The sequence below is a fragment of the Pholis gunnellus genome, assembly GCF_910591455.1.
Source record: "Pholis gunnellus genome assembly, chromosome: 10".
In the NCBI taxonomy this organism is placed as follows: Eukaryota; Metazoa; Chordata; class Actinopteri; order Perciformes; family Pholidae; genus Pholis; species Pholis gunnellus.
Window position 1 is genome coordinate 17,587,270 of NC_136537.1, and position 27,738 is coordinate 17,615,007.

Sequence of the window (27,738 nt, forward strand, 5' to 3'; positions counted from 1 at the left end):
AAACAGCAGCCATTGCATTGTCTTTTTTTTTTCTCTCCGTCCTCTGCAGTTTTGTTTTAGTCGCTGTGAGAAAGAGGTGTGAGGCTAGCCGGTGGTCCACACCTTCAGACAGCTTTGTCCCCCTTCTGAACGCACCTTGGATTATTCCCCTTTTCGCCTTTTGTTGTCTGTTTTTTCTCTTGATTTTCATTGGTTACTGTGAGCGACACTTGTTCGGTTGCTATTATGGACATTGTCACCCGAATCCTGAGTCTTTGAGGTTAGTGATGAATACTTCTCCTCCTCCTCTTCACACTTGACGTGTTTTGTTGTTTATTGTTAGTAGAAAATGCCGTAAAGTTGTTTTTCTGAGACTTTTTAAGTTTAAGACCCTAACCCTTCTGATCCTTATTTATTAAATTATTTGGGAGACAAGCAGCTAGATAGGTCGCCATAATGTGTACCTTTTGGTTTCATCGTAGCATTTTCATTAGCACGCTTGACATGTTAAGGTTTTGTTCACGGAGCTTTAACAAGTCATACAAGTTGAATTGACATTTAGGTGTTTTTTTCCCCATATGATGTTTTCTAAGCCTACGTCTATAACAAAATGTGTTCAAGGAAACAGCAAAACAGTATTAATAGTACTGTGAGTTTTACATATTAAGTAAGCTTTTATATTGGGCTGCGCAGATCAAACCAGTTCCCTCAAACTGGTTTGAAGTTGACACTTTCTACGGCTTGACAACGCGGGAGATCAAGTAATGGGTTTGAGTTTCTGTGTTTGTGCTTCTAACAACTAATACGAATTATCTGATTGTTGCTTTTCTTTTATGAATTGTTGCCTTATATGGTGTGCTGAAGCAAGGGCGGGAACCGTGTTTTGCAAGCCCCTTGACCAAGCCCACATGTATTTTTCATGGTGTAGTAATCTGTAATTACACATCATGTTGATGATGTTGATGTTAATTTGGATCTGTGATTGCTTTCAAAGTTTAATGCAGTCCTTATTGAACATGTTAAATGATGCATCAGTTGGCACGAAAACCTGCTGTGGTTTTGCTGTTGTTGCTCTCCACAGTGTTGTGCGTGGAGTCAGCCATGCAGCGCTTCATCTTCAGTTCATCAGAACAGAAGTTTGCTCATCTTGTAAAGTAGAGGCCCGCAAGGTCCTCAGTTCAATTCGGAGAGAAGTTTGGTCCCACAGTATGTTGCTTCCTCTTTTATGTCCATAATAGTTGACCTTTCTGAAAGTCATTTTTTTTCAACCATCAGCCAGTTAAATCATTTGTCTAAATGCTGGTGAGAATCTGTTTCTAAAAGTTGCTCAGTGCAGCAGAGATACAATCACACTTCCTGTTTCACCAGAAATCTACTCTGCACTTTTCTGGGACCACAAGAGAGCACATACTTTATCACTGAATAAACACGACTACAGTTTGAGAAGCATCTAGGTTTCACACCCACTTTTTATCGATTCTGTCTTCAAAAGCCGCTGCAGTATGCAGTAAGCCCTGAACAAGTACTGATTTTATCCAATTTTGGTTGATTTTTTTTATGAAGCCATATGCAAAAGCCCAAAGCTTGAGATTGTTTCATCGGTTCGGCATTCATAATTGATCTTGTTGATGTAATTTCTGACGTTACATGCGGTTGAGGCCAAATACAGGCAACTAAGAACAGAGATCGCAGAGATACCAAATAGATATCTGTGTACTTTAGGCTCAGTTACTGAACTATTATTAGCTTTGGATCAATTGGCCTTGACCTCTATTTGTATTTAGCACCTGCTGTAGTATCAACTCATGACGCAGTGAGTGAATAGCGCTGTTGTGTTGAGCAGGTGAGTTTGCATTTGACCTAACTCTTGGTACTCTGTGCCCACCCTGATTTGGCTTGTAAATGAGGCCCTCGTGCCTCAGAGGATGAACTCATGCTGAAGGTGGTGTTTAGTTAGGCTTTGTGTGTGCCTCATTCAGAGGCCATAGAGGCTGATGAAGAGACGAAGAGGGGCTGGACAGTAGTATCAGGTAGGCTCCTCTTTCAATACAAAGTCAACAAGTCTTGGCCTGTAATTAGATCATTAGGCTTGGGCAAGAGGACGGAGGCGTTGCAAGAGAAGGGCATGACGAGAGGAGGAGGTGGGGAGGAGTTTATTACTACAGTCCCAGCATGCCGAGATATGTAAAAGTGGAGGATTTATTCAGTTTTATGTTACAGGCACATGGTTCAAAGAGAATAACAACAGAGCAAACTTTGTATGGTCAGGTACAACAAATTGAACAGACTGAGAACCAATTTGCAATAATGCAAATAAAATGCATTTGCACAGGCTACATATTATATTGATTGAATGTCAGTAGCATATACAAGCTTAAACTCAACGTGTTTGGTCTTAACATTTAAATATATTAGAAGTTATAATTAATAACATATTTTAAAGCAAAAGGAGACCAGAATTTCATGGTAATCCCTAATGCATTATTATCACCCGTTTATTGAAGAGGATGCAGAAAGCCAGTGGACTCATAGTGAAACTAGTAGATACACATGTCTTGTTTATCCACAGTCATTATTTTCTCATAAAACTGCCTGGAAAATGATAAAATGCGAAAGTATCAGCACTCCTATCCTGTTTTGATGGTTTGTTTGACTGTTTTTCTTTGGTTTAAATAGATTTGCATTATGTTTCCTTGTCAGTTTCTCCATTTCTTCTGAGACATTTTAATTTCCATGGCACTCTCTTTTTCTGGAGTGGATGGAGACTTAAAGGTTGAAGAAGTGGGCTTGTGACGGGAAGTTTGAACTCCTATGACCGGCTGGAAAAAACTGGGTGGGGAAAGTTAATGTGTAACACTCTCCTCTGCCCTTATGGCTATACTGTCAAGGTGCCACTGAGCAAGGCACATACTGTGTCTCAAGGTGCTCCAGGCATAGCTGCACTCAGCAGGCCAAAGCCACTTGTGTGTCTGTGTTAATAAATTGCAGGTCTACACTCAGGAAACCCTCCCTTGATAAATAAAGTGAAATCAATTGAGCAAGTCTCCCGGTGTTGCAACTCTCTCATACTAAGAGCATGCTGGGACTGGCAGAACTCAACAAGCCAGAACTGTGATCATCACATCTGAACACAGAGCCCAGTCCAGACAGATTTCATTTCAGAGTAGCAGGGATGATGCTTCTTTCCTCTTGTGTTTTTCCTCAGACTTCTTTACTGAGAACTTGAAAGGATGTGATGTAATACCGGATTGTCCGGTGATTACAAAACTGATAATGACGGTCCAGAATATTCAATGGTTGGCTTAGGTCTTTCAGATATTTTCATTTTTCAGATATTTTCATTAGTGGTTGATGATGGTGAAGTGAAAAGATTTTGAATGCACTTTTGATAGTCATTTGCACATTTTTGCTCTTATCAATCACATACAAACTGCTTTAAATCCACTAGAAACTCAGGGTGTAAGTATTGTGTTTTGTGATATTTTAACAATTCTCAAAAACACTATCGATTTTTAGTTAATAGTTTACATGCAAAGATTCGTGGCTGACAGTGTCTCAGATTGCACAACAAGTATTGCTATGACGTTGGATGTTACAGTGGCGTAACGTAGATCCCACTGTTCTGGTGGCAAAAAAAAGTAAACTTTTCGTTAGTCAGACTTTAGGCACATGGTGGTTTGTTCTTTGTACGATGGCAGTTTTCCTTAAATGAAATTAAAAAATGGCAGTGTATTGCCTTGCTTACAGTAATGCAATATATTGCAGTTTATTGAATCATAACCCCTGCATCATGGTATGTATTGTATCACCAGATTCTTGCCAATACACAGTCCTACTAGAAGCCTTAAAAGAGTTGTATGAGACTCAGAAGGAATGGGTGAAAGACAAGAGTGTCATGTTTTCAGACACAGAGAGAAAGAAAGGGAGAGAGTATGTGTGTGAGAGAGAGAGAGAGATGATATGTGGAATATCAGGTCACACCTTTTGATAACACTCCTGGTTATGCAACGTACCATGCCGGTCAGGGCACAGATTCTGTGCTGCTAAAAGCAACAGTCTCCTCTTTATATGGCTGCAAATAGGTCTGCTAGTCTAGCCTCAACACAGGGTTTCATGTACGTTAACTCAACTGCTTTACTTGGGTACTTTTACTTTACTATTAATTCCAAATGGTACTTTATGCTTCTACTACATTTAAAAGGGAATGTTGTACTTTGTTCTCTTTTACAGCTACTAGTCTACATACAAAGCAAATAATAATGTTATTCTGCTGCCCTAATGTGTACTTAAGTCATTTTTGAATGCAGGACTTTTACTTTTATTGAAGTATTTGTAGTTTGTTGATATGATACTTTTACTCAAGTAAAGGAGCTGGATTTACCCAACAAAAAAATGCAAAGTGCTTCCTATACATTTCTAAATAAAATGTTGACTTTTGTTAGTGGATAGCACATATTAACTCAGGTGATGATGAGGCCATCAGATAGTAAGGAATAATTATATACACTATTCATGAATTATGAACTACCAGACATTCACCAACATTCACACTGTTCTGACTCTATTTTTTGAAGTGACTCGTCATTTAGAAAGAATGCAGTTCATACTAACTAACTTTGACGTTTTTTAATATACTCAACTATTTTCTCCTGTGTACTGCTTTACTGTGAAAATCGTGATGATGCATGTCTTGATGAAAGTCTATCTGTCACTGTGTTTGTGTGGGTGGAGGCAGGTTTGAGGTGCAGGTTTATTTTGTGCCAGATAAAAGCAGCATGCAGAACCTCGTAAAAATTTCCATTACAGCTTTCTTTTGGCCCTGTCTTTGTTTGAAGCACGGTTATTTGTCTCTGTACGGTAATTTGTATATACGGGAATATGATACGGCTAGCTGACTGCTATAAATTGCTAGCACTCTACTATATAATGCAGTGGCCTGAAAATACACTCACACTGCAATGTTTTTCTTTCCAGTTACGTGGGGTCCACCCTTATTGAGTTGGTAACATGGTGAAAAAAAAGGGGTACATTTGGACATACTCTGTTGCGAACCTCATGCTAATTTAAACATCATGTTGCCTTTAATGCAGTATCACTTGGTACAAAGAGGCATTCTGACCCAGGCACTGAGGGAAATTGATTGCCCACATGGTTTGCAGAGGCTTTGGACCCAGACACCCAGCTGCAGTGGTGTCTGTGTCTAGAAGCCTCAGCAGCAGGCTGTTATATGGAAAACTGGCCATGCCCATAATGACTCCAGCACTTAAATGATCTGCTGAACTCCTGTGTGAGTGGAAAGGTTTCAGTTATGGAGGACAGAGCTGAAGTTCATTTATTGCTTAATTTATTTATGTTTGACTTGAAACCTCTCCTCCTTTTCCAAGATGCTTTGCTTCCATACTGTTTGAATGTCTTTTTTTTCCTCTTTCATCAACTTCTCCTGCGTGTTCATGAAAGGCTCAATGACCAGAAATGAAATGCTTGTCGCAGAAGCTCAGGCATTTCATTTAGCTTAAATTGAGCCTCAAAGAGCCACATTTACAGGCACGAAGATGCCCTTTCTGTGAAAATGTGTCTTGTCATGCGGTTGGTTTGGCGGACACGATGTGAGTAGAAACAAGGGGCTGAACCACAGGTTTGTCAGATAAACGCTACAAAACATGTCGGTGCAAACACACATACAGAGGTGCTGGCAGAAATGACAGGATAGTAACTCTAGAGTGACATTTTCATTTCTTCAGAAATGTACCCATCAAGCAGATTCCTTTTTTTTTTTGCTTAATAGCAGACAAACATTTCACTTTTCTCTCTATGTTTTTCTGTTGTTTTATTTTTGGGGGAAATATGTTTATTTGCTTTCTTGCGGAGAGTTGTATGAGAAGATTGACACCACTCTCGCATCTGTCCGTTAAATATAAAGCTACTGCCAGCAGCTGATTAGCTTAGCTTAGCATGAATAATGTAAAAAGGGGGAAACAGCTAGCGGGACCATGTCTAAAGGCAACATAATTTGAACACCACTGCATCCAAAGTTTATTAAAGGAACACCAAATATCTTGTTTGGTTAATTCATACAAAAACCAATGTGATTTTACAGTGATTTGCCATACAACTTTTTTCCCCGCTAGCTGTTTCCATCTATTCCCAGTCTTTATGCTAAGCTAACGGTCTCCTGGCTCTGGCTTCTTATCCACTGTACAGACAGGAGAGTGTTATCGATCGGTCTCATCCAGTTCTCGGCATGAAAGTGAAAAGGCACAATTTCCCCAAATGTTAAACTATTCTTTCTTAACTGTCATGAGCGCTGGTCGTTAGTGTAGCTCCATTCACATCATATCAGCTTTGTTAAAAGTATCTGACATCATGTTTCTTGGACAACAACTATAGCTGTAACTTTGCAATAGTGCTATTGGTGATGAAATACCAGCATCTTCCAATTGATTTCTTTTGATTCATCCAGGTAGAGCAGTTTAGTCCACAGCACTTTGAAAATCCATTCAGTTGTCTGTTTATGCTCGTCAGGCTTTGTCTTCACTGTGCTCCCTTGAAAAGACTACGGGCCTTGAGCTGAATGAGGCCCACCGTCTCTCTCTCTTTCTTGTACCACTGAGCGTACTTTACTAGCCCTCTCCCTCTGCTTGTTTCTAAGCAACAGCCACTCCTTGTTTACCTTTGAGTTTTTGCATTGTGATTCTCGTCAGAACAACATAACGCCAGCCCCTCGGGAGACTGATTGTCAGGCCTCTTTATTCAAAGTAGTATTAATGCAAAGGTTCCCATGTACATAAGTCATTAATGGGTGTATCCTCCTGGAAAAGTAATAGATTTAGAGTTATTTATATTAAACTCTTATCTTCTTCTACTTCCAACATTTAATTATTACAGATCCTTAATATGATTAAACAATAAAACCATGTATTATTTTCTTATTTGACCAGATTGAGCACGTCTGTCGCTGTAGTCAGGTAGTTTATTGTCCTCATCTCCTGCACCCACCCCACCTCCTGACTGTCATAAACGAGTGTATTTCATAAAGCCTTCTCAAATATTGACCCGACTGTCCTTCTGCTTCCTGCACAGGCTCAAATACTTCTCCAAAGAGGTGAAAAGAACCTTTGATTGATGGTTTCAGCTGAAATAAATGATCTAAATGAAAATGATTGGGATTAGTACTGTTAACGTTTACATTATTAGTAGAGTAGAACAGACCTAGTTACTCAAAACATGTCAAGATGTCAAGATCAACTGACTGAGGCGCAAGTTATGATGTAATACCTAAACCATGCAATCCAAACATTCGTCATGACCTCATGAGTTGTAGTTTAGGCTTGTTAGTTCAGTCACATGACTTAACATTTTTTGTCCCCATTTGAAGTACGCACCTGACATCATGACTCAGCACTTCTGTCCTGAGATCCAGGAATGGGGCAGACTTTTACCGGCTTCACGACTAGAAACATTGGCCAGCTATACCTAATACCACACTAACCTAGTATCCAATGGTGTGAAATCAGATAAGCTCTCTTGAAGGGGCTAAGCTGTCTCAGTGTGAGTGGTCCTATCTGTGAAGCTTTACAAGGGATCAGATGAGAAGAGTTGATTTAGTCGTTATTAGCTGCTAAACTGAAGCTTGATCTGCAGGGATCTTGAAAAGGCTTTGCCAAAGCTGCAAATTAGCATCTTTCATAGTGTTTTAACCTTTCCCACAAAGGACTTATTATCATACATACTAGAAATGAATGAAGTGTGAAATAGTGTCGGCTGATAGAATTGATAGTGGATTAAAAAAAGAACTACATTTATTTGGAAAAACACTTAATTGCTTTCTTGCAGAGTTAGTTAAGAAGATTGATACTACAGACGGTTAGCTCAGCTTAGCATAAGAACTTTAAGCAGCTGGAAACAGCTAGCCTAGGCTCTGTCTAACGAGACATGTTTATATGTTAACTTGTGGGTTTACTTTCGACAAATAAACTAAATGTAAAATCCACAAGCTTCGGTTTTACTGGGTGGATGGGGTTAACTCTCTGCTGGTAGTTGGATTGTGTTACCTTTGAACAGAGCCAGGCTAACTTTTGACCCCTGTTTCCAGTATTTATGCTAAGCTAGGCTAACCGGATGCTGGCTCTATCTACATATTTGCTCTACTGATGTGAGTGTGACATAGTTTTTCTCATCTAACTCTTGGGACAAAGCAAATAAGCATAATTCCCAAAATGTTGAACTATCATTTTAAGAAGAGCGTGACTCCAAAGTGCATGACACGACAGAGAAAAATGATATTATTTCATCTCTGGTTGATTTTATTCCCTCTCTAGGCGTAGTGCTGCATGCCTGACTATGGGTGGACACTTCAGCCTGCTTGTGTCCAGACCTGTTTGGTATGCAGCCTCCGCTGCAACAGCTGGGTCCCCTGTTCTCAGCCTTGACTCAGACTTGGAGCCCTGAGATTTCAGTGCTCCATCTGAACACGTATGCTGCAAGGCTGGTGTGCAAAGAATTTTGGCAAAGTTCATAGCGAACAAAAGCTCCAACCTGAAATTTCTCCCTTCGGGAAAATTAGCTGTTGTGGGAAGTTACATAATCGGATGACTGGTATCAAGGGTAAAATTGGCACTGTGGTGTATAGTTCAAGAAAGAAACAGGAAAGTCGTCCTTGTTTTTATTCAGGCTTGGTTGAGAGTACGCTGCTGCTGGTATTTGATGTCCTCTCTTGTTTTTGCTGCTGCCAGTGTACCTGTGCTGTGACATGTTGGTATTGGTATGAATGTAAACACATCAGGGATGGGCGTGTGGCGAGGCAGGAACATTATGCAGCACAGTAGCACTGTTTTTAGAAACACTTCAGGATTTTAATTTAGCTTTGGTTAATATGTTTTTGGAGAGTTTGTATAGTCATATTTTGTCTTTTCTTTCTTTTACACAGAGTTTATTCTATGCTCTCGCCTCCTGTACATGTCTAATGCAGTGGGAAGCTTGCTTACTGTATAAAAAGGGAGAATTAGCTTTTCTAGTCTAGTCATGCATCAAATTGCTCCCACACAGCAGCCAAAACAGCAGCAGAGTCTGGAAGAAGCATTTAAAATATGTCAGCAAGAAAGGATTCAGCGGGGCAGTGTGAGGCAACTGACACACGCACAGACTTGCATCTTTTTATCCTATCTTATATACCTTTTGTGTTTTATACATGGAATCGTGATTTTGAAATAAGGTGACTGAGCTGAGACACAAGAGAGGCTGTAGGGAGGGAAACTAGCTGCTTCTAGGTTCATAATGCTTTCACTTAAGAGATTGACATTTTCCTTTCTATCTTCTTGAGCCAGAAACAGCGTATGCTGTATGATTTAATAAAAGAGACACATGGACAGTGTCAAGATGTAGTTGCTGCTTGTCCACATGCATGACAAGAAGTGTCCATTCAAAAGCAGGTTGTAATATGACCACATGTAAAATAAATAGATCTATAAGAAACAATAGATTCTGTCTTGTACCACCTTTGACTGCGGCCTGCAGAAGAATACTTCATAATATAGCAGATAAACCTGCAAACTAAATCGCATTAGATTACATATTGTTGTGTCTTTGTATGTTATAATATGCAATTTGCGCATCTAGTTTGGGGATTTTTGGAAAAAGTGTTGTCATTTCGGATAGGACCATGAATAGGGTTGGGTTCCTAGAGGTCATTTCCTTTTTTATTAGCAAAGAGTAGTGTCAGGATTCTCATTTCTAGCCTGCCCTAGCTGTTGCATTTTTTAAATGTAAAGCATGTCGGGTGGTAGATTATATCAACTGGAAGATCAGACTTCAGACATTAGCAGGTTATTTTGAAAAGATGGACCTTGTGTTACCCCACATCGTACAAATAATGTCCAGATGCTCTAATAACGTCTTACAGCCTTGTGGACATTACAGCAGCGCATCACGCTGTGATGTTTGAGGGTGCAAATGTATTTTCTGAAACTTTGCTGCAATTTCCTGTCCTGTTTTCACAACTTCAATGTCTCTTCCTATGTGTGACATGTGGCCTGTTGCCACATAATAGAAATAGGCCGCTGGGGGGTGGTTTTTGACAAATGGGCTGCATCTGTTAAATTGAAACATGCTTCTCTAGTAAAAGCTAGTTTTGGATTCAGCTGGTAAGACAGCAGTCAGGATGGAAATGAATGTCACATGCAGTTTTGAAGGATTTGTATGATACATATCCAGGTTTGTTTGTACATACCAACCAGGAGCATAAGTTCAACAGATGGAAGTTTTTATACATTGTTAATGAACGAATTTTACGTGCTTTAGGCGGGTTATTCTCAGTGGCTCATAAAATGTTTGCGGGATGCTCTAGTTGCACACACTGCAGTTTGTGTACTGATACACTTATATGCTCGTATTTTGACCTACAAGTGAAAACTGTGTGACAGGAACTTTGAAGTTTCTGTAAAACCGACTCATGGGGCCCAGTAAGGGGTGTGTGTGTGTGTGTGTGTGTGTGTGTGTGTGTGGATGGGTGGGGGGTTAGTAAAGCTGTCTGTGTTTGCGAGCCTTGTGGGGAAGAGATGTCTGCAAATGGCAGGCGTGGCTTTGAGAGCCCTGTTGTCATTAAACCAACCTGTGTGTAGTAGGCTAGAACAAAAGTGTAAAAACATCTAATGATTTCACATTTGCAGATTTGATCGTCACAATAATTTGTATCTTTTACGTCACGCCTGGAGATAATTCTGGTAACTATATTATTCATTTTGAAAATGCTACCTGTGTCACAAGCCTCATATCTACCAGAGTAATATCTTGTTGTTTGAGAAGGAAGGAGGGGGAGTTGAGAACTTTCCGCTCTTACACAGAGGAAGACATTTTCTTGTGTGGTTTAACAGACAGGAAGCAGCAGAAACCCACTTCTCAGTGATGCTGTTCCTGTGAGTGCAAGATTCACAGGTCAGTTTGTGGGTGTTTTTTTCTATCCAGTTTTAAAACATGTCACTGCTTATATTAGAAGACTATATATATGACAGAGAACAGCATGTAACGCAGGTGACATTTCTCTTACATCTTTATTTCATATCTAAATGAAAAATGACCAAAAAAGAAGAGCTCTTTGGAGACATTTCTGAACATAAGTCACTTGGGGACATTACTGAGCTTTTATTCCTGTTCTCCAAACCATATTATCCTACTTAAGCTAATGTCTAATCTTTCAAAAATGCCAAATGTGATAACTAATTGTGCATTAGTTGGCACAAACAACTGTCATGGGTCCTTCTCCTCCAGCCTGAGTGGAAAAGTACAAGGTTCACAGGAGATGAGATTAAATTCCATTCTCCATCTGAAAGCCTGTGCTCGAGGTGACGTTTTTCTCTCAGTCTTCATCTGGCCCTGGCACGGCAGAGCCAAATGTCTTCTACTTTAAGACAGACACAGTGAGTGCTGGCTCGGACGCAGTGCCCCCTCGTTTGTGATTTCTGATGCCTTGTGTTCTGCAGCTGCAAGCTATTAGCCGGTGTCTGTGCCCGCCTCTGTGCCCGTCTCTGCCATTTTATCGGCACACGCATGGTGTGGCCTCCGGATTGCAGTGAAAGCACTCCTTTTATTCAGCTCAATATAGTGGAGTTCGAGACATGGTGAGACATGCTGTATTGTGCAACGCTGGGTGGTACGTAAAATGTAGAATTCACTGTAAATACTGTACACAAAACTGTTTTTATGGTGCTGACATAGTGCTGTAGCAGCAGTGTCTGCCATTGATGCAACTCTTTAATTACTGTCTTCTTACTAGAAGAACTTCTTGAGTTAGCAAACACTTTTCCAACACTATGACCTGATCCTGGTATCATTCGATCAACACGTTTTTTTGTTATCTTGTAAAGTAGTATAGATTAATATAGATACGTTGTCATTCCTTTCTTTCACTGAACTGAGCAGTGTGTTTACTTCACCAGAGTCATTTTCCTTGGCGCTAAAAGTGCTATTGTTCCATACTGGTGCTAGGTTTACTGACATCTGTACCAAAACATTCCCTAAAGGGAACTGCTGTCCAGAAATCTCCCCTGATGCCCATATGGGCTATCACAGGGCTCCAGGAATGAGCTCCAGCCTCATATCACTGAGTCATTTCCTTTACAGGAAAGCACAGGATCCTGCAAAAACAGCATGTCTGTGCTGACAACCATTCAATAACATGGTAGTGGTAAGCCCACTCATTTTCTGCCATCTTGCACACCGTTGTTTCTCGGCACAGCTGAGTTTGGAAAACTGAACCTTTCTAGGACTCTGTCTCTGTCTCAAAGCACTGCATGATGAAGGGCAAAATCACTGCTTCTGTCATACACCTGTGTGGGAAAGAGATTTCAAATACCAGGAATACCACCCGCTCTGTGACATCTTTAAATCCTGTGACCGCCGTATCGCAGCCACCCCGGTACACTGCTGAGCACCTGAACAAATCTGCATATTTGTAACCTGAGCTGAAAATGGCTGATAAGTAAAGTTTGTCCTGGTTCTTTTCTCGCATCTCACAATGTTTGCACTCACCACATGCAGAGTGAGTCATTGCATAGTCATTCAATTGGCTTAAATTACCTCCTTTCATGGTCAACAATGAGCTCAGCTGAAGAGCCTAAAGCGGGGGAAGTAGGGCCTTCTGGGAATGCTCCATTTGTTCATGAATCCTGACTCTAATTGGTTGTTATTGCGACTGGCAGTCACCATGCTGTAGGGTGGTGTAGGCCAGTGTTTGCTTCATACTCCTCAGTCTGCTGCGCACCAGGCTGCCATATATAACAGACAGTTGTAATCGCCAGAGGAGAGGGGATTGACAAAAAATCACCATGGTCACAGAGAAGGGCCACGATGGAGCCATACTATCAACTATCCATATTAGTGATTATCTTTAGGGCAACCAACATTTGTTTAATTCACTATAAAGAAAACAGTCATAAGTTTACTGTTTCGACATGGAAGTCTGATGTGAAAGAGACCAAACCAGAGAGAATTATCACCAACTCTGCAGTTCACTTCAGCTTTTTGGAGCATTTCTTTAGCACACAGCTCATTGTTGTGATTCTCATCGGAGTTGTTTTCAGATGCTGCAGTCTGCTGTTTTTAGCAAACACACGAGTGCTACCTGTTCCGCTACAGATGATAGACACAGTTAGCAAAGAGCTGGTGAACATATTGGAGAATTTAGCAGCTAAAGAGACATATTTCCCTTCAAGCCTGACTTTCTAAATCGTCAGATCGATGTACTGTTCTTACTACATCTTAGGCCATGTCCACATTACTATGTTTCCATTTTAAAACGCATTTCTTTTGCTGTGTTTGCACTGAACGTCCACACTAGGCCAAAAACACTCCCGAGGACGGATACGTTTTAAAAACTCCAGGGTTACCTCCTAGTGTGGACGGTGTAAACGCATACGTTTGGAAACAATGACATACACACCGGCGTTCGCTACTTGATTGGGTCTTAGCAGTCATGACGCGACTAATTAGTTGTGTGTGTGACAGAGAGATGGAGCAAGACCCGCAGCGTTGTAACTAAGTCTGAAGAGTAAACTTCTAAAACTTTCCACGAAATGTATCCGTTTGAGTTTATAGCCTCTCTGTCACAAAAACCTACATGAGAAGTGACACTGGCGTAGCGTTGTCTTTTTTGTTGATGTTTTGGTCGGCCCGTGTTCACGCTCCCCACAGACTCCCCAACAGATCCAGATATAAAGCATGGCGAGGCATAAGGGGTTGGTGGAGACCAAAATGGAGGCAAAATGAGAGACTGAAAACATGACTTCAAATGAAGGCTTATGCTGCTCCGTGTCTGCTGGATGTGTGCTGACACGCTCACCATAACAACTTCACGAGGTGATAATACATCAATATTGTTTTTACAGCTTCTTCAGCTGCTCCCAAGTGGCCACGATTCAAGTAATGCTCTTTTGAAACAATTTATTAAGATAGTTGTCAATTAGGTTTTTACCAGCAGAAAGCAATGGGAAATATAAGGAGAGAGAGGGAGGGAGGGATGACATGCAGCATATGTGTTTGGTTGGATTTCAAGCCCGGGACACCACTGTTACACATTTCATGCGGTAGATTTCTGGGTCACCAGGATGCCCCGCCTGGAAACCACACTAAAATACTGAAGTCTGTCAAAAGAAGGCCCCACCCATAGTGAGTCACATGCAGTCTATTTGCTCTGCGGACTATTATGCATTGACTAACATCCCTCCCTCTGCTGTTCTCCTCCTCTTCTCCTCTTCATGACGTAGTAAGTTCACTTACAACTCTGCCCCTGTGCTGGGACAAGGCAGCTGTTGTCATGTGCTCGGGGATAATGTGCAGGCTGCGTCTGACTAATGCCTGGCTCTCTTGTATCCCTGTCTGCTGTTAGCATGTGCCAACTGGGCCATTGAGATCAATGAGGAACTGACAGGAGGGATATAGAAAATACACACAACAGTGACACAGTCTGATAAATTATGGTATGAATACAACAGACAACACGCATCGTAGATGCATATAATCAATTAGACACACAAATACAAAACATGGGAAAGGAGAGTGGAAAATGTACATCTGTCTTGATTCTCGTCCAGTCTAAGATGACATTTTAACACTAACGGCTCCGTAAACGTCCATAAAACTAACACAAACTGTGGCGACGACAAAAGAGGAACCGAGATGCTCTGTTACAGAGGGCCGCGTTTTTTTCAGCTTCTCGGATGTGGGAGAAGGCAGCGAGTTATCCCGTATGATATTGACCGCTGCACTTCTACCTCGTCCCACATGAGGTGTCTTGGTCTTCACAGAGGGCAGATGAGGGCATCTGAAATCATAATTGCAGTCACCAGATGTCCAACAACATTTTCTCACTTTGTTTCTTTTGTTTTTACACGATTTATACATCTTCCTCCATTTGGAAGCCTCATGCGATACATCCCCTCTTTTTCTGTTTGAGTCTGGTAATGGCTTGTCACACTCTCCCGGCGCAAACATGCCAAGAAGTCCAGGGCACTGAAGAGCTCCTGACAGATGGCGGCAGAGTCCAGCTTTGGCAGAGGTGGGCATGGACACTGCCCAGCAGAGACAGCAAGAGGGACTCACAGGAATGAAACACTATCCTTCAAAAAGATTTAGTTTCCTCGTCTCTCTCTCTTCTAGCTCCCAAAACGATGCTTTCCAGACCACGGCCACATATTACTATTCTGTCCGGATGCTTAGCAGGAAGATAAACTAAATCGTAAAATGTGTTTGGCCCCTTTGCTCCACAAGCTACACAGAAGTTCAGTCCACTTTTATCACCTCCTCTCCTGTTACTGCGCCCCCCCCCCCCCTTCAAAACTTAAAAATACAATTGGGCCTGGTATGCAACTTCGCCAGTCACACAGGCATTTCAAAGCAAATGAGCTCCACCCTGCAGCAGTGGAAAAAGCAGGGATGGTGTGTGTGTGTGTGTGTGTGTGTGTGTGTTTGTTGAGGGGGTGTACTAAACTCTGCCATCTCTTACTTTTCTACTGCTGCCAGCTCTTTGGTCTCTGGGATTGAGGAGGGGGGGGGTTTGTGGCCCTTGGGTGTCCGTTTATTCTTCAGCCCCTCCCATCCTTCAGCCCTGAAACATGGCTTTAGGTATTGGGTTGTTTGGACACACCTCATCAGACACACACACACACATACACTGACAAGGAACATGACCTGGAGTTTGCCTCCCCCGCTGCCTGTGATCATAGTAACTCCCCGAGGGTCAGCACAGAGGGGCTTCCAGAGCATCATCAGACGGGTCATCTCTCTTCTGTTTCTATGTGGAGGGAGGGTTTGTTTCAGACCCTCTCATGTGATCATAATATCAGCCCCCTGAGTCTTATGGTCACGGGGGTGTGCCGAGGGGTGTCTTGACTTCATGGACGGACACAGCTATGAAAGGAGAGGTGTGCGTGATGAAATCAGAATGAGTAGTGCACTGAGATCCTCCTATAAGTTGTGTTGTTGTGCTTGTTTTAGAGCTCAGAAAATGAATCGATTTGCCGATGAAAAGAAAATGAATTGACAACTATCGTGATGTTTGAGGTAAAAGTTATTTTTCATGCAAAAAGTGTCAAACGTTTGATGCTTCCAGGTTCTCTAGTGTGAGAATTTGCTGCTTTTCTCGGTCTTAAATGATAGTAAATTTAACATTTTTTGAGTTTTGATTGTTGGTTGGACAAAATAAGCTATTTGAAGATGTCACCTTCTACTCTGGGATATTGTGATCATCATTTAGAAGATCGCTTTAGTAACATCCACAATGGTGCCACAGAGCGTAAACCGAACGAGGCTTACCTTTGAAATATCTTGGTGTCACATCTCTGATATTTGATTTAAGAGAAGTAAAAGTAACTGTACGAGCTGTTTGCAGAAATACAATTGAATTGCCATGAAGCCTGAAACCTGTTTTTGGAGGCAATCACAGATGACTTTTCTGCTTGGTCTTGACTCGCTTTGTGAGTTTATAAGAGGGTTTGTCAGGCAGCGAGGCGGGAATAAGACAGTGATCTGATTTCTCTGCTGAGACTTGTGACTTTTTTTTCCATCTTTCAGAACTACACAGTACACTAGATAACTTCACCCTGCCTGAAACTATGTGGGTCTGTTGTTAGTTGAATGATGAGTTTTTAGGTCTCAAAAACACTGGGTTTTGATCTGCTCTGGCACAAGCCCTCCTGCACGACTGTCCCTGCTCCTCCCTGCCTCTCTTGCCTCTCAGTGAAATTAAACTGATCTAATATGTCTCCTGACCTTAGCCCCTGTCTCTTATCCTCTCTCTCTGCCAGGTGTAGATGCTCCAGGCGCAGCGGGACCCAGCCTCCGTGTCACAGAGGGACGAGGCTGCTCCCACCTGGGCCACAGCACTGTTCTGAAACTCGTGGTTTCTCTCTTGGAGAGCTAACCGCCCAGATTAGAGAACAGGAGGACGAGAGGGCAGCCATTTTGTGAGGTGAAGCTGAGTCTCGGGAGCCAGGAGTGGTCGTAGCCAGGATAATTCAGGCTGCTCCCTGCCCTCTGAACTGACCATGACGACTGCAGTACAGCCCAGTGAACTGGTATTTGAATTTGCCAGCAACGGGATGGACGAAATCAATCAGGTACGTAGAAACACATTTAAAACGTGTTTAACCCAATTGTTTGTTGCTTTTATGCATAACTGGGCTAGACTATACTTTTTATTCAATCAAAAGATCGTTGGACCAGTGTTTGACCATCCATCTTTTCCACCAGATCTTGTTGATAGGTGTAAGAATTTTCCTACGACAGACAAAACTAAACAGCATTGGTCACTGGGGTAGGATTAGCTGTGGCTCAGAGCCTGTGATCTTTAACTGTAACAACATGTTGGGGAACGAGAGGTAGGCCGAGGGGAGGATGGAGGAGGTCTGGGAAGAGGAGTGCGGGCTGCTGGGAGCACAGAAATGGAAAGATTGAAAAACCTGCAGCGAGGTTAGGGTGCGTGGGAGGGAAAGGGTGGGGCTTGGCCATGAATGTGTTTGTGGCACAAAGGTTGCTGTGTGTGCATGCTATATGAACCTGTGCCTATGTGTCTTTTCGTTGCCCGGTCAGGTGTGCAGTTATCTCATCCCCACAACCGTGTCTGAATCCTGTGGCGCAGGATTGATTGTAAGTGTGGATGTATGTGTGTTTCTCTGTACTGGTATCTGTATGTGTGCATCTAGAGTGACAAGTTGTCACTGGATCCCTGAATAGCACCAGTTCAGGCCTAACCTGACGGACCAGTTACAAGGCTGCTTGTAAGGGATGGGATAATTCAACTCAAAGGGCTTGCATTGTTCCAGTGCTACAGTTTTGTTCTGTGCTGCACCCACTCAGCCTGTTATGTAAGCATTATGCCCCTATTTACCAAGTCCTGGAATTACCCCCAAAACGTATCAACACACAACATACTACTGCAGTGACCAAGCCGTTAGTGCTCGGTGAAATAATAGAGTGTATTCTCTAATGATTAGCTGTGCTATATTGGATTTTAAGTCAATAAGTAGCTGCCTGAGTTGTATCATGTACGGATGATACTTAGCTTTGTGACTTTTCCAGCACAACAACAGGTAGCCATAATAAAACGTGTTCTCTTGGTTTGACTTGAAAGATGTCTTCATTTTTAAGCTATAGAAATAACAACTTGGTAGTATCTCTCATGCGTCAGATATTGTGATAATGAGGATATTGAAAGTGTACAGACAGTTGGATTCATTGTGGCTGGGCAGGTAAAGCAGAAGAGAGTGGGGTGTGAAGGGAACAGCTTGCACAGATGCTGTTGCTTTCAAAGGCAGAAAGGGGAACTCAGAAATGCAAATCGCCCCGATTCTTATCTCTCCTGTTTCCCTACTAGAAAAACTATTCAAGTCAGCAAAGAGGAAGAAGCAGTAAAAACCTTTATGATGTGTTATATATTTTTTTGTCATGCTGCGTTACATGTTGGGTGGCACTTCTCCTGAAAGACCCACCTCATCGCTAGTTTAAACCTTCAAAAAACCTTCTCTCTCGTTCATAGTGATTATCTTTCACATTGCAACATGCATTTTCAAATCAACACGTGGTTTACATGTCAATACAAGACGAGTTTGATGGTGTTCCATCACAAAAACGGATCCCAGATCGCATCAAAACTAAAGCAGAGGCAGCAGCTTCAGACGATTAATGCCCTGTCAGCAAACTGTGTGGGACTTTCTGCGTTTGACGGGGGGTAATGCTGTTTCAGGAGCTCAGTAGACCAATACTCAAAATGCCTTTGTCTACACTCACACACATGCTTGACTCTCACTCAAGGACAGCAAACATCATTTAAGCCCAGACGAGGAGACGTGATAGCCTCACTGTCTAGCTATCTGATAATATGTCTACCACCGACTCAGATTAATGGGAAACATTCAGTGCATGTCAGTGAGACATTGACTGTAGTCAAAGCAAAACTCTGGGTTTTTATTAGCCCCTTGAGGTTTTGCTGATGAGATGTTTTTTAGCTGTTTGTTGTTGATCTTCAAAATTATGACCGACGTCTCGTGGAGCCATCTTGTTCTAGACTAACAGTCACCTACATTATGTACAGTGTATCAGATTACTAATAAACAATCCTCCGGTAGCTACTCTTGGTCCTACCCAAGAGGCCTAACCTCTTAACACCGTGTCCAAATAATGAGTCGATCTGTTAGTTTCCTGGTTAAAGTGTAGCCAAAATGGGAGTGTATCCATGGACTCCTCTTCCCACCCCCACGGCTCAAAGCCCAGACACCTGGTATGCCCCAGAGGTCCAAACCAACAATGGACACTTGTGCAAAGAGACAGATAAGCCTTTATTCATGTCCTTCTGCACCTTTTCGTCTATTAGGTTACTTCTGTATTTAGGTCATGATCGTAAAAATGTGTTCTTAATTGATCTGGGTAAAATTACCCCATAACACACACATGTGTATATAACTGCTTTTCTGTTGAGTGTAAATTAAATGTAAGAGTTTTGTTATATGTCTTCCTGAGTCCAGACAACAGTGCAAATGTTCTAGTTGATTCAGCTTGTTAGTTGTTGGGCAGCATTGTAAGTTGCACCCTGACTACAGGCGGCACGGTCTCAGCAGGTGTTTGTCCGGTTATGCATATATTAATCTTTTGTTTGGAAACATATTTGACGAATCCTTTAACTTCAGAAAAGATGCATTTCTCTTCTCCCTGGTGAGCCGAAAGAGATCTCTTAAGATGAACATTTAATCAAAATTGTATCTGTTTCAGTGCGGTTTGGAACGAGAATGCACCTAAGAGCCAAATAAGTTCAGTAGCTTCTTCAGCTGTCATTATTTTAGTACATTTAAAAAATGTAGTCTGCTGCCATCTGCTGGTAGTGACTCTGAGTTTCTTTTCATCATAGAACCTGAGGTGACCTTTTCAACTAAAGACATGATTACGACTTAGAAAAGTATAATTTAGTTTGATGCTTTCTAAATCAGATCTGCCTCCCATGTTGTTCATGTGTTGCTCATGTTTTTGATGCTCTTTGAAATAAACAAATGAACAGCTGTCACATAAGGCAACTAGAAAAACATAAAAATCTGAGTTTTAAAGGACCACATGATGGACACATTCAAATGACTCAATTAGTGCCCATGTCTCTCCCCATTGACACAAACCAAGCACCTAGTGAGCACACTGTTTGAGGAACTCTCAAGTATGTTGGGCTCCTCAGTTGTTTCAAAGGTTTGGCCCAAGCTCCAGTAATTCGCCTCGTCCCTCGGCTCCTTCCTGCATCAGGCTGAGCCATGCCTGAAATGAGACGGCGAGGTTAGAATTCCCAAAGCACGTTTAGGACATGATGAAGGGGGTGCTCGCCTGCAACTCACGATTGATCCATTAACATTCAATTGGGTTTATATAATTTCTGAGCATAAGATTAACTTCTCAGGAGAAGTAGGCCAAATCAAACAGCTGGTTCCTGTCTTCTTCAGCGGGTCCCTATGGACCGCTGCAACACCACAGAAATGAGCTCTCCTCCATGCTATGTGCCTCCACATTAGCTGAAATTGGGTACGAATATTCAATATTTTACAAGGCAATAAAGATGAGGGACCAAATCTGGTTATAACATTAATGTGATGTCATCTGGGGTTTTTATATTGCATTTATGATGTGTAGTGGAGGAATTAATGGTGTTCTTATTGCATTTAGGTATGTGCAAAGACCGTCAGTCCCCTGCCTCCCTGCGTTAGCTCCTGTGTTACAACGTCTCATACCTTTCTCTGTATGTTTGTGTCCTCTCTCTGTTCAGCTGGACGACCCGTCAGTGTTCCCAGCTGTGATTGTTGAGCAAGTGCCTGCAGCCGATCTGCTGCAGGTCTACTCAGGCCTGGAGTCCGACGAGGTGACCAACGGCATCATGGTGGACAACACGCTCCATGTCGTGGAGGAGCCTTCCATCTTGGTGGGAGGGGTCGACCTCTCAGGTAAAAATATTTTACTTTACTGTCATTTAAAGGGAACTGTGCTATGTTGGGTGCACATACAATCTCACCATCTACTGTATGTAGTGCTTTGCATTACAAGTCCATCATTTCCAAGCAATATGTGATTTGATACTAATCACCAGGAAAATATAGACGGCGTTCAACTGGTAAACTTCCAATTAATTCTTCTTATTTAATCATTAGCATAACCTAGAGAGTCTTTAGTCAGTGCCCAGTAGTCAACTGAATATTCAAAAATATTACATTTGTCGATATGCAAGGATACAATACAACCACCTCTCCAATAATAAATAGTCAGAGAATTTATTATTTTAAAGACATCCTCTTTTCTTTAAAATACGTCAAACATTACATTTTTCTCTCTTGAAAACTTCTTGAAAATTATTTTGGAATGACGGACCTGTAAAATACAGAGTAACCGTTTAAAAGACTTTTCAGCCTGTACCTGCTCAAGAGCTTTTTTACCTAGCAACAACAATGTCTTGAGTGTACAAACTTCCCTCAGTACAAGTGAAACTGGTCTCGATGTTACAAACTACCCATTCAGCTGTATCAGACATACAATATACACAGTAGGTACCCACATGGATTTGATAATGATGGATTTGTCTGCTGGACAGAAACAACAGTCTCTGACCCAGAGGACAGCATGGAGACAAACGAAGCTGCAGCAGCTCTTCTTAACATGGAGTCTCCAAACAACATTTTGGACGAGAAGCGTATGAGTAAGTTATATTTCATATTGTACATTTCAACTTTGATCAGACATCGATCATATTTTGAGCATGAGATGAGTTCTAACGGTTCTATTCATGCTTTGTCTGTGTTTTTCTATCGCTTGTTGATGTATAGTTCACACCTACGGCACTCTGCTGGAGTCAGACTTGACATACGCCCCCCTGAGGCCTGACCAGATGGATAATGGTGCCCTTGACATGTCCCTAGACGAGGACACTTCATCAATGGATGAGATACCCCAAAAGTGTCCCTTAAAACCTCAGAAAAAAACCAAAGGTAACACTGTAGACCTCTTTTTTTACAACCCAGGAATTATCTCTTGTACTAAAAATTCAGTGTTGTAGGTAATTGGATGATTTCACTGCAACCTCTCACCTCATAACGCACAACCCCTCAATTTGAATCATAGTGCGGAAGCCGCGGGCGGTGCGTCCCTGCTCTCCGATCACCACCCCTAACCTGCCACTCAGGAAGAAGAGCAAAGAGGGCAAAGGTAAGCCTCGCTAACTTGTCCGCTGCCCTGTAATGAGCCAATAAAAATCAAGGTCTCCCCTCCTCTTGTGTACGCTCTGTTTCCTCCTGTGGAGTGTGCAAACAGCAGCCCTCAACCCCTGCAGTCCGGCTGGGTTGAATCTGGGCGAGTTAATGGATGAGGGGATCTCGGAGTGCTGTGTTTCGCAGGGAAACAGAAGTGATTGCAGGCTGGGGGGCAGGTTGATGCTCTACCAATAGAAGCAGACTAGTGCTGCTCGATGTGAACCCTCATTGCAGCATACGGTGTGACAAAGAGGAGGGGGCTGGGGACGGCGGGTTCAGCTGCACACATATACATCACCCTGTCACGGTGTCTGGGATTCAAGTGGCTACTGGGAGCGTTTCTGTTTTTAACCACTTCTGGCCAAAGCATCTTACAAATTAGAGTAATCTACTCCCAGACTTGGTATAATTAATTCACTTCCAATGCACACATGCACACATACACCCGACACGACAATGGTGATTGCGAAAGAGTAGTTTCTCCTGCAACCTTTTAGCTGCCATATAACATTTTTTATGCATGACTCTAAATTACCAAATGCATTATGGATGTCTATAACACAGCTATAAGGCCCCACAATGTTGAAAACATTACTTAATTTAGTCCCCCCCCCCCCCCCCCCCCCCTCCAATTTGCAGGCAACACAATCTACCTGTGGGAATTCCTTCTGGCTCTACTGCAGGATAAGAACACTTGTCCCAAATACATCAAGTGGACACAGCGGGAGAAAGGCATCTTTAAGCTAGTGGACTCCAAGGCTGTTTCAAAGCTGTGGGGCAAACACAAGAACAAGCCTGACATGAACTATGAGACCATGGGAAGAGCTCTCAGGTAAGGGGAACTTACAAATGGGCACCAAGCTAAACCTAAAGCTTCGTCATCATGCACATTCAGCTCTGACACAGATATGTTCATGTTCCTTATCTACTTCATCTTCCAGGTACTACTATCAGAGAGGCATCCTGGCCAAAGTGGAGGGGCAGCGGCTGGTCTATCAGTTTAAGGAGATGCCAACAGATCTGGTGGTGATCGAGGACGAAGACGGAGGTTCTGATGCCAACATCGGCTACGGGAATCACAGACCTACCAACGGGCGGCCCATGGTCCGTGGAGGGTCCAAAGGGCACGGGAGGGCTCATGGTCAGCATCATGTCTCAGCCAAGAACATGAAGAAGGAGCCTAGTGATGAATATCTGTACCAGGAAGCTAATGGACAGACTGAGCAGCTCCTTCACTCTGTCCACATGTTGCAGGCCAACCACGGGTTGGCAGTCCAAGATCAAGCCATGAGGTAGGGGATCGCCAGCCTCATAGTGACAAAAAGACTCAAGGAAGTCGCTGTTCCCAGTAAAGAAATAGTTTCAGCACATAACCGGTACATAACTTAGCATTCCTTGTATCTGTAACCTGATACACGTTAAACACACAATATATAACGTGTTGATCTTGAGCTTTGGAGGTGCCACTAGGCGTATTTCAGTTAACCTTTGTATAGAGCCAGTCGAGCGGGTTCGTCCTGTTTCTAGTCTTTATGCTAAGATAAACTAACCGGCATTAAAGAGCAGACGTGACACGAGTGGTAACAACCTTCCTATCTAGCTCTCCACGAGAAAGCAAATAACCCTCAAACTATTCCTGTAAGGGATGCTCCATCAATGTATTTAGGTAAAGAAAAATTCACATCAGTTGATATATTGTTTTCAGATTTTTGCATCTGTCAAATATCACAATCAGTGTGGACCTCAGAGTTTTGAGACAGGATGTATTCCAAACCCACCAGATGCTTTGATGGCAAAAAGTCTTTTCAGAGGAGTGTTTGAGGTGTAAAACTCATCCATTTGGTGGTTTGGAAATTCACAAGTTTGAGAACCCCTGACACACTCAAAATTACTTGAATACAGTTCTTATACACATGGACAAAACTACTTGTCCTTGAAATTCACATCATATGACTGACTGAACCCATGTCGGCCCTTTATTAGTGGCAACTTGAAAGGGAATTCGATTCTAACTTGAAACCTTTTCAGAAATTTTGATAAACTGTTTGCTTTGATGTAGAGTGGTGGACACAGTACCAGCATTATATATATATATATATAATCCTATAGCCCTGCAGTTAATTTGTTGTTGATGTCAGAGAGAGGTGTTGATTTGGTATTCTATGTTTTTTTTATATTTATACTGCTTGTATAACCAATGTTTTATCAGTCATCTTGCTGTTGAAGCTGTTAAACATTGTCTGCAGTTAGGAATCAAGGAGAATAATCACTTCTGCAGTGCAGCTGACAACGCCGTTTGTTATATTAATAAGGGCATTAGTACTGCTGTTTAGGATCAGAGCTGTGCACTGGATAACTTTCTCAATAGTGTTCCATTAAAGAATAATCCTTGTCTATATTTGCAAAGATACAAACTGAATATTCAATTTACGAACAGCTCCATCAGAGAAGATGAAAAAACAGGAGTGCATATTCAGTTCATTTTGTCTTTTCAGGGCCATGACTGCTCCTATGGTCCTGACTTCTCCCGGCTCTCTCCAGTCTGTTCCTCTGACCACTATTCTGGCCAACGGGGACTCGTGCCACTCCCCCCCCCCTCGGGTTATTCTCCACACCATGCCCTCCACCACGGCAGGTGGTAAAGATGTGCTCACCATCCAGACGGCCCCTCTAGCAGGTGGAGCCAACCACCTGCAGGATGGCCTCCCTCAGCACCTCCTGGTCACCAGTCTTGGCTCCTCCACCACATCCTGTTGCACTTCCCCTGCAGGAGTCATTAGTTCCACCGCTTCCAACCTCAGCAGTTTCCCTCGCCTGGTCACCATCAACACAACCAGTGGGCAGACCATGGTGGCACAGCAGCCCGGCACTGTCATTGCCACGGTGCTCAAATCCAGTGACCTCATGGGTCTGCAGATCAAAGAGGAGATGCTGGACCCCAGCTACTTCCATTCGATGGTGAACGGTGATCCATCACTGGCAGCAAATACGTTTGATGAAGAAGAGATTGAGATAGGGGAAGCAGAGCTGCAGTATAGGACTGTAATCATTGATACCAGTCAAAGCCAGGGCTACGAGGCACTGAGTGAAACTATAATTAATGGACATTTCTCCCAGAGCAGCAGCCCCGGTGAGGGTCTGACCCCTGTGGAGGAGCTGGAAGTGCGTGGGGAGATGTCCCTGCAGCCTGAGCAGGGAATCAAAGGCCTGCAAGAGCTGCCACTGTCTGTCCAATTGCCTGCAAACTTTATCCAGATAAAGACAGAGCCTGCAGAGGCCTAGGGCTGAAGGATACAAGCCGAACCAAAAAACAACAATTGAATCCATTTTGACCACAGACTTAATGTTTTCTTTCCGTACCGCAGTGATCTGATCAAAGATCAGAGCGAGGGATCTCACAGAATGGTGTCAGTTCAGCCTCAGGATTTATTGTTTACTCACATATTTTGTGACCATGTGCCTAATTTTTAAAATCAAGGGAGTAGTGTTTAGTTTTTCTAAGAAGTCAGTTTTCAGATTTGGGATCATTTTCCATGTCCATTAACCCCAACACACATACATTTACATATACACAGAATAACACTCACACACGCACAACGACCCCCCCTCTAGGAGAACAGCCATTGGATAGACCAGAGATCCCTGTCCACCAAATGTGCCAGTTAGTAATTTTCTTACCTTACATCTCATCGGACTTTTATGTTTAAAGAGGAGAACGCAACAAACCAAAACTGGGGACTGGATGCCAAATGGTGCAATGAAATCAGACTTTGGAGAACGTGCAAAGGACATGTGTGTTTTTTTTTAAACAAACCACATACAAGTTTGGATGCTGTGTCGTGGTGTCCAATCCGGTGGGGAAAAAAACGCATCTCAGAGTTTAATTGAAGAGTGCCTTACAGGAAGTTCAAACAGCTCAAGACTCTTTCGTGGAAACGTCTGGGGGAAAAAGATGAAAAATGGACTAAATGACTTTTGAGAACATTACTCATTTATTTTCATATAAACACAAACGGTATGCATTCACCCTCTATTACTCCTGGCCATAAAGCACTGTGCTACTACGGAAATGGGCATTTGTCTGTCCACCAAGGACAGTCCAACATCAAAACTGTTTGTATAGAGCTGCAGACTGGAGGCACAGCAAAATAGTGAGGCACAAAAAGAGAGAAAGAATACGCAGGATAAAACAGATGTTATCAGCCTCAACTTCAGGGGCACCAAGATTTATATCCTGTTTATATAAAATGGAATATATATGGATCTATATATATATATATATATACATATATATACATACATATAATATACAATTGAGATTCAATTTTAAGGCCATAGTGAATTTATTTATTTTGTGAATTTCTAAATTCTGTATAAAAAAAGTCACATTTGTCTATTTACATGTGTAAACATGAGGGAAAATACAAAGAATATGAACGTTAATACCAGGAAGCTTATTTGGTATTTTTTTAAGACCAACATTTTTCATTTGTATAGCATTCCATATAATCAGCTTTGGTATTTTTCTTGAGTTTTGGACTCGAGTGCTCAGTGCAGCATCATTATTCCCCTGTTATATTCTCTTATTGTAGATATCCTCTGTTCTGTGTCTGATTTAAACATGTACTGAATGTGCTTTGGTTCCTTCTTTTCAGCAGACATACCTCTTTACCTTTGTCAACAGTTAAGCAGTAGGGACGACACATTCGAAAACATTATGTTCTGTGTACTGCATAAAGTATCAAATGTATCAATCAGTATGTCTTTGAAATCATAGTTTCTTTAATGATATGGTACAAAGACGTACCATTGCTGTTTTAAAAGCTCCTCTCCTTTCTTCTCTTCTCTTCCTCCTCTCTCTTCTCTCCTCTTCCTCTGCTGCTCTCGGGTCAGTCCAGTCTGTGCCTTCTTTATTTGCTGTCCCACTTTGTAAAGGACCTCTCAGGGCAGCCATCCGATTGGCCCCCTGGTCCTGCCGGGGATGAAGCCATATTGATCCTGAGTGGTATCGCAGCTAAATTGGTTGTGTTTTCCACCCGGACTGTAGCTGCAGACTGAGGACATTTAGACATACTGACCTCCATCTGCACTGGCACCTAAGTACAGGAGTTAAACGCTGCTTTACAACCTCACATCAGCCAAAGGGCTCTGGGTCTGTAGAGACACTCTGAATGTATACTTATACTTATTGTACATGCAAATTCTTGACAATCAATAATTACACTGGGCTACATTTGCATAGTCTTTGAGTGGGGATTTGGTGCTTCTTTCTTTTCTTCCTGTTGTGTATATATTTCCGTATCTGTCCTGCCTTTTCCCAAAAGCACTGTTGTCTGTGAGATGTTGAGGTATGTCTACTGCTTATGTTTTGTTGCTTCTATTGTCTTGGGGTTGTCAGTTGCCTCAGTTGTGCTGAATATAGAGTAGATTTTTAAGAAAAAGTCAATGTACTAATTAAAATCTTCAACACTGTATATCCTCTTTATTTCTTGTTTTTGTTGGAGGC

At 42.2% G+C, this 27,738-nt stretch overlaps 1 protein-coding gene across 2 annotated transcripts; it reads left to right on the top strand.

Moving 5' to 3' along the window:
• The first annotated feature begins 8 nt into the window (after nt 1-8).
• elf1 (E74-like ETS transcription factor 1) lies at nt 9-27,706 on the top strand. 2 transcript variants are annotated; one of them, XM_079167138.1, is made up of 10 exons: nt 9-259; nt 16,773-17,084; nt 17,557-17,613; nt 20,762-20,936; nt 21,578-21,682; nt 21,810-21,971; nt 22,105-22,188; nt 22,872-23,064; nt 23,174-23,524; nt 24,728-27,706. In XM_079167138.1, the coding sequence occupies exons 2-10, from the start codon at nt 17,013-17,015 to the stop codon at nt 25,512-25,514; spliced, it is 1,986 nt and encodes a 661-aa protein (XP_079023264.1). In that variant the 5' UTR covers nt 9-259; nt 16,773-17,012; the 3' UTR covers nt 25,515-27,706. The 2 variants fall into 2 exon arrangements, with proteins under 2 accessions (XP_079023264.1, XP_079023265.1); XM_079167139.1 differs by lacking the exon at nt 17,557-17,613.
• The last annotated feature ends 32 nt before the right edge of the window (nt 27,707-27,738 follow it).